The sequence below is a fragment of the Acomys minous genome (genome assembly GCF_964271855.1).
Source record: "Acomys minous genome assembly, chromosome: 7".
Lineage (NCBI taxonomy): Eukaryota > Metazoa > Chordata > Mammalia > Rodentia > Muridae > Acomys > Acomys minous.
The window spans coordinates 40,309,701-40,317,966 of record NC_140488.1 but is presented as its reverse complement, the minus strand read 5'-3'; the positions used below and the strand labels follow the sequence as shown (position 1 = coordinate 40,317,966).

Sequence of the window (8,266 nt, the reverse complement as noted above, 5' to 3'; positions counted from 1 at the left end):
AGTACTGTCAAGCAGCAAGCCATCTCTCCATTTGCCTCTGCTATGTTATTTAGAATGCAGGTTTTAGTATAAGGCAGAAGTTGAAATTAAATGAAGAAGCTTTGTACATGCCAAAGCATAAATATTGTCATTTCTATTCAGTGGCTTATAAATTTTTGTCTCATGTACAAGGCATTAATTTTATCATTAGCAAAAAATTCCTTCTTCATGATTATTGTTTATGGAAAAGTACTATGGTGTGTATAACATAGTTCAAAAGCAATACAAAGTAGGTAAGGGCTGTTAGTGAAGTAAGATTGAGCATATGTTGATAATTGTTGACGCCTGACAGTGCATCCACAGAGGTGCCCTGGCTTTATCTGTTTTTGCATTAGATTTTTCTTAATTTAAAAACGTCAAAGAAACTAGTTCTTTATATATATAGTACTGCATCTAGCTCCAGGGACAGACCAACTGGCATGGAAAGGGAATGAAGAAAAGACAAAGGCAGAAACATACAAGGCAAAAATCTGTAACCAGAATGTCTGGCTCTCTGCTGGAGAAACCACAGTACTCCCAACACTCAGCCTGTTTATTAGAGTCAAACAGAGAAGATAGATTATTGCATATAGCCAAACAAGGAAGAGGGGTGATTCCATATAGAAAAACAAGGTGGCAGGGCTTACGGTATACAGCTTGATCAAGAAGACAAATGTACCTAATCTCATTAGGAGGAATCTGTGTAGGGGAGCAGTCTTTGGGACATAAACATCTATGGGAGGCTATGGTGGACATTTTCTGCACAGACTATCAACATCCACACATGGACCAGAGGGGAGATTTTGCCATTTCCCTCTGGATCTGAGGACAGGGTCCTTGACATGGCTGTACCCATGTCAACAACACACATTGACTGAGGACCTAACACACACAGAACTTCCTGTACTCCCCACATTTCAGTCAATTTCTTTGACTGCTATCTTTAATATTCTTCCTTTGAGTGACTCTCCTACTACTTTTTCATGAGGTACATACACAGGGACTCATATATTTACTCCCATTTTACTGAGAAGCCTCTCTTATCCTACACACACAGAAACATATCCACAGGTAAAGATCTGTCTATTGGCAGAGACAGTACTTAAAATACAATGCTCTATTCACTTCCAACTAGTGCTGTCTACCACTTAATTTGGATTTTAAGGTTTTATTCAGGAGTTTTCAAGTGTCATAGCAATTTTCTAGGACCTTTGTGTTTGGAAACCATCATCTGACTTTACCTTTGCACATACTGTTTTTGTACATACTGATCCTTTCACCTAGTCTGTCAAGGTGACACTTAAATTGTTTTCCTCAAGTCATCCCAACAGCCATTCCTTCCTTTGCCCTAGTCCTGACTTGTTCAAAGTCCTGACTTGCTCAAATTTTTATTTTATGTTTTCCAATGAACTATAAATATGTGTGACCCTGTATGTACTTTTCTTAAAATCACTGGCTAACAATTGTGTGTTCCAGTTGTTTTTATTTTCAAAATGCCAACATCAAGTAAGCATGTGCTCAGCAATTCACATAGACTGAATTCAGAGGTGACTGGTAAATGACAACATATGGGCAGGAAACAGATTTTCTTGGTCATCTTGTGTGTCTAAGAATGAGTACACATGATGTGATATGCAATGTTGGTGTTGAAAAGAACATTAATCTTTCAGAGATGATAGAGGGTAGGTCTGATTATTGAGCACTCTTCCTTCCAATATTAGGCGACTACCAGTCGATTCAAAGAGCAAAGATTTGGCATTATTTCTTTCTCAAAGCAAGCAAAAAAGCAAATGAACAAACAAATCGACCTTCCTGTAGGTGAAGATGGCAGCGGGAGAAATGGAAAATGGGTTTTCTGATCTAAGTAGGGAAGGCTACACCAAGGGATGTGAGTACCACGCAGATATAGAATTGAGTTATCATATTACCTAGAAATGCTTCTACATAGTAACATTACATGTTTTGAATGGGCCCTTGAATAGCAACCTTTTAAAAACCAGAAGCAATATACTTCTGAAAGCTCTAGTTGGCAGAGCTTTATAAGATGTGGTTCATTTGCATTTTTTATTTTTTTATTTTTTTGAGACAAGGTTTCTCTGTGCAGCCCTGGCTGTCTTAGACTCGCTTTGTAGACGAGGCTGGTCTCAAACTCACAGTGATCTGCCTGCATCTGCCTCCCTAGTGCTGGGATTAAAGGTGAGCTCCACTATGCCTGGCACGCTGTGGTTCATCTAATAGCATCTTCTTTTTGTTAGAAAAGAAGAGCTGATTTTCTCTTTCTTTCTTTTTTTCTTTCCTTCTTTCTTTCCTTCCTTTTTTCTTTCTTTCTTTCTTTCTTTCTTTCTTTTTTTTTTCTGAGACGGCGTTTCTCTGTGTAGCTTTGACTGCCCTGGACTCACTGTGTAGACCAGCCTGGCCTGGAACTCACAGTGATCTGCCTGCCTCTGCCTCCCAAATGCTGGGATTAAAGGCGTGCGCCACCCCACCCAGCCCGAGGAGCTGATTTTCATCCATACAGTTTTCAACTAACTCATCATAAATATGGAGGGAATCAGATTTTACAGTTGTATAAATTCTGTATTCCTGATCAATTTCATTTGTAACATCAATAAAAATCAATTACATTGTAAATGTGTGTCACTTCAAAGTACTTGTGGATCCCTGTTCTTGCCCAGTTAGGTTTATTTTTTAGAAAAATTTACTATTATTATTATTATTATTATTATTATTATTATTATTATTATTATTTATTCACAATATATCATGACTGTAATCTCCTTGCTCTTATCTTCCTGTTCCCACTCTTCCTCCCTTTTCAGTTCTAATTTCCCTCCCCTAGACCTTTGACAGGTGGGGTCCTCCTCCCCCACCATCTGACCACAGCCTATCAGGTATAATCTGGATAGCCTGCCTCCTCTTCCTCTGTGTTCCCGCAGGGCCTCTCTGCCAAGGGGCAGTGATCAAATTAAGGACACCAGAGTTCTTGTCAGAGGCAGTCCCACACTTCCCCCATTCCCATGTGGAGAATGTGCTGTCCATTGGCTGTATCTGAGCAGGGGGTCTAGATCCCCTGCTTGCAATGTCCTTGGTTGGTGCATCAGTTTGTGCATGTCCCCCTGCGTCCAGAACTGCCAGCCTTGATAGTCTCCTTGTGGAACTTCTGACAACTGCATCCATAGCCCCCATTCCCCAATTCTTCCATACAATTCGAAGCTCTTCACCCAGAGTCCAGCTGCATGTCCCAGTATGTCCCGATACCCCACCGGGAGAAGTCTCTCAGAGGACATCTATGTTGTGCTAATATCCACTTCTAAGTGAGTATATACCATGCCTGTCTTTCGGGGTGTGAGTTATCTCACTCAGGATGATATTTTTTTAGTTCCGTCCATTTGCCTGCAAATTTCAAGATTTCCTTGTGTTTAATAGCTGAGTAGTATTCCATTGTGTAAAAGTACTAGTTTCTTTATCCATTCTTTGGTTGAGGGACATTAGATTATTTCCAGATTATGGTTATTACAAATAAAGATGCTATGAACATAGTTGAGCAAATGTCCTTGTATTGTGGAGCATATTTTGATTACATGCCCAGGAGTGGAATAGCTAGGCTTTTAAGTATCACTATTCCCAATTTTCTGAGAGAGTGCCAGATTGATTTCCAAAGTGGTTGTACAAGTTTGCACTCCCACCAGTAATGGAGGAGTTAGGTTTCTAAATCACTAGTAAACACTAGAGACAGAAAAGGTAGTATAAAAGTAGCCTTATCATTTTTAGTGAACATCCAACTTATGTGAGTTTTGCCCTTCATTTATTCTTATTTATTATTTAATTCATATGACTATAATGTGTTTTGACCAAATCCACTTCTACTCCTCGCCCTCAAATTTTTTGCATGCTTCCCCACCCCCTTTCCCTCCCAAATTCATGCCCTCTTGTTTAAATCCATTAGCTCTTCTTAGTGTTGTCAGTATGTGCATGGGTGTGATTTGCCACCCCGTCCCCACAACTAAAACTGATGAACTGGTATAACTACTACTGTTGCCAAAAAGGAATCCCAAAGGAGGATGCTTCCAAAATGCTAACCCCAAAATTAATTTTCTGCTTTGTATGGGCATCATTTGACCCCTCAGAAACAGGAAACAAAAAGGTGCAAAGCTTTTACTATAGCTTGCCTTTGTATATAGAAATAAGGCTGAGCATGTGGCCTGCTATATTGTCTGAAGATCTCTTGATCACAACCCATACTTTGAGCAAATGTAAATTATGCTGCTGGTGGAAGACAGTTTCCCTGTGTATTGAATGGTAAGTAATTACTAACATTACACAAAGCTGGTAAACACCAAAGCATTTCCCACACAATGCTGCATTTTAAAAGAGCTAACTTTATTGTCAGTGAAAAAATAGGCACAACGTGGATTTAACCTGCTTAATTTTATTTGATCTAGCTCTCTTGATTACAGAATAGAATCACAACCACTATGAGACCGCGTATATTAAACCAAAAGTAATTCTTCTCGAGCCATCTGCCAACCCTATCTAGCCATTTGATTAAATACATGCCACTGATAAAAAAAAAGTGGTCAGAAGGATTTGAAAGCTTCTTAGAACCCATCCTTGATACTGGAAAAAGGGGTGCATGCTTCCAACCCTTGTCCTACTGTCAATGGGTGGCACTTGGAGGAATTTCTAAAGACTGTGGCAGGCAAAAATCTGTGACAATGAACCCACGGCGAATACCTCCCTTTGAAAATATTTTCTGTAAGAAGGAACACATTTTAAGTAACATATTCCATGTATGAATGAGCATTTAAGGTAACAGATTGTATGGCTAACAGACACGAGCATTTGTTGAAGTTAGCACATATGTCTATACTTTAAGCTGCCACATTACTTAGATTCTTCATTTAAAAAAAAAAGTAGCTTGAAAATCAGTTTGTTAGACCCACTCAACAGTGCAAAAGTAAAAAGAGAACCTGACAGGTATCTTGGTATGTCTCCTGTCATAGACGATGGCAGATGTTTCAAGTTTCTACTGTCCCGTCACCCTGCAGTTCAAAAGCTACACTGAAATTCAAACCTTCATTAAGACAACAGTCACAATACATGACTTTCAAAGGAAGTGCAGTTACTTCCTCAACAATGTTAATAGTGTTGTATCAAGTATAGTTCAATCAAATGAAATTTTGCTGGACATGGGACATTGGGGGTAACAAAAGATTTAAATGATCCTCATACATCACCAGACAGTAAAATCAAGACAACGAACTCTCTCTTCTTCTGTGGTGCCAGTAAAACGCATACATTGTACAGTAGATAGGAGGAAGACAAGGAATAGGTGCCAAATATTATATCCAATCAAGTGTGAAGAAGTAGTTAATTTGAGATTTATATATAAACTGAATTTTTCATCTGATGTATAGTAGAAATTTTCTCAAAAGTTGGAGTCTACATGATCCATACATGACTATACCAACATAGTCTTCTTCCTTCTCTTTGATGTACAACATCCTTCTAGCAAATTGCTTCGGACTGAAAACTGAACAGCAGTGCCTCTAGTGTGGCAGGGCAGAGTGTTTCTGGGCAGTTCAAAACAGTACTTCAGCAAGGATTTCCTTCTTTCCCCAAACACATGATTCTAAAGAGATGGTTGCCACAGTGAGGAATGTATTACATCTGTCACTTTACAGAATGTGATTCTAATCATGGCTCTCAGAGTCAGCCCCAATTCTATCTCAGGATGTCATTATGAGAGGACAGGAAGTTTCTTTTACTTTCATTCATTTGCTTAGATAGAAAGTTGCTCTCCTGGTTTTTGCTGTCTGAGTCTTCTACTGTCTGAAGGGTTTTTCCTTTGCAACAACAAAAAAAATGTGTGAATGAGCATTATTAACATGGCTGCCCTTTTACATTTTGGTTAGGCATTCACTCTGTATCCGAGGACCAATGTATTGGATGATCACTTTGTTATTTAAAATGTGAAAAAGCACTAGTTAAAGTTGCATTTTCTTCCATCATCTACACACACATACACACAGAAACACATAGGCACACACACATATGTGCACACACACAAATCCTTTGGAAGATAATTAGTAACTACACAAGAATACAGGTAAATATAGCACTCTTATTCTTACAGAGGAATACATAAAAAGACCCAAGACACCCAATTTTATAATGAAATATAGTTGGGTTGATTTCTTAGGGGTGCATTTCATGTAGCTCAATTATTAAATGGGATGAGGAAAAAAAACCAATTCCATACAAGGCACTCCAGCAAAGACAAGATAAGAATTCAGAAACCCAAACAATCTATCTCAACCAAGATTTTCATAAAGTAGGTATGCCCTAGACTATGAGGATGCCTTTTCTTCAAAATAGGCTCTTCTTTTTTACAATCATTTCCCAAAATGGGTACGTAATTGGCAAAGCAGATAGATGTGCTGTGTGACCTTGAAAAAGTCACTGAATTTTTTCCAAGTCTCAGATTCCTCATCACTAAAATTAGATGGTAGTGCTACATGGCTAAATAAAGTTCCTCCCCATCATTATATCCCAATGGCATAATATATATGTTACCCTTGTACCAATCTGATTTCTAACTTAACACATCGCTAAACTTCTACCCCTCTTATCTAATAGCCCCCTCCCCTTACCCTCCCTTTACCCCTGAAGACTGATCTTAATGATGCTATGTGCAGTTCTATCCCCTTAATGAAGGGCAGAGACAAAGAACAAGGACTTGTGGCAACTGATACCCTCTGTGTCCTTGAAGGCAGCCCTATGGCAAGGCCCCATGTTTGGTCCCGCCCATGTATACATTCCCAACTGCTTCCCAAAGGGATTCTAAAATGGAGTCACTGACAGTGAGAAGAGGTAGTTGAGGAGATTGCTGCAATCAACCTCTCTCCTGACTGCAGCCTGGTACTTTGGGCTTCTTATGCTAGTTCCTTGGAGGTGCCAGTTGCTTATGCCTTTGAAGGCACATGCTAAGGATTCTGGAAAAACACAAATGAAATATTTCAAAGTCTTTGCCAGAAATTCAACACATTCAACCTGTCAACAAAGATGTTTCCTCATTTTGCAAATTATTGGCAAACAAAGGCTGGTGAACCCAGCAGGTGAGTCTGTGTTGTGGAAGAAATAAAGGCTAAGTCAGTCAACTGGACTAATTTAAGGTGACTGAACCATGTTGATGACTATCTCATGCAGCCCTTCATCAAGACCTCTTACATCTAACCCCCTACGAGAGAAGAAGTCATGTCTCACTGTGCTCGTTTCCCTTCCTGCCATCTGAAAGCAATATATTAACTGTCCAAATGCATAAATTATTCCAGAGTATGTGTATATGTGTATGCATATATATGATGAATGTATGAACCTCCAGGAGGGAACTAAAAGAATCCTCTTCCAAAGCACCATTGAAATGGAGAGAAATACCATCAATATGAGGGGGCAGGGTAACTGGCAACTGGGAGAGAAACTTGGTTCCAGCACCCTTCTTCACCCCAATACACTCCACTTTTTCTCCAGCTTCCATAGCTCCAAGGACACTTTCTTTTCTCGAGCCCAAAATAAGAGCTTTCTGGGGCTGTTGTCTAGGTAGTGACTAGACAAAGCAATACGTCCTTATACTCTCCCTGAATCTTCCCTTCAGAACAACATGTTACAACCTGTCTTCCACACATACTGTGTTCTTCAGTGAAAAATAACCTCACATTGATGTGTATGAAAAACATCAATGGACATCACTACCTGCTCTAGTCCATGACTTGTATAAAGTCCAACAGTAAGCTTTAGAGTACATTCTGCTTAACCTATCTTTTCGAGTTACTCCCTAAGTATTCCAAAATAGACTGGAATCCCCATGGTATTACTTAAGTACTACAAGAGTCCATTAAAAAGTCCCTTTAGAAAATCATCCCCTACCTCCCAACCCCATCTGCACCCCTGATTAAACGAACGAAAGGGAAAGATTATTAAAAGAACTCTTGCTGGTAACTCCAGCTCTGTCTGGTGCCATTCAGATGAGATATTCCACCATCTCTGCATCAGGCTCTTGTCCCAGGATCTGACTGGGTGTTTTTCTTTCCAGAGTGCTGGAGTGGACAACAGGACCATCTAAATTGGAAATGAGGGGTTAGAAAAGACTTAAACAAAAGAAAAATGTAAAGTCTAACAAACAATATTAAGAGCCATCACAAAACTAATTTCTAAGTGTGACTTGTAACTAGGTGCATCCTTATCATTC

At 39.4% G+C, this 8,266-nt stretch overlaps 1 protein-coding gene across 4 annotated transcripts in view; it reads right to left on the bottom strand.

Moving 5' to 3' along the window:
* Window positions 1-4,377: 4,377 nt before the first annotated feature.
* AMOT (angiomotin) overlaps window positions 4,378-8,266 on the bottom strand; it is a 59,951-nt gene continuing 56,062 nt past the window's right edge. For all 4 annotated transcript variants that reach the window (XM_084790550.1, XM_084790549.1, XM_084790552.1 and 1 more), the window contains one exon: window positions 4,378-8,136. In XM_084790550.1, coding sequence (XP_084646676.1) covers window positions 8,039-8,136 — 98 coding nt within the window. In that variant the 3' untranslated portion in view covers window positions 4,378-8,038. The remainder of the gene's footprint in view (window positions 8,137-8,266) is intronic.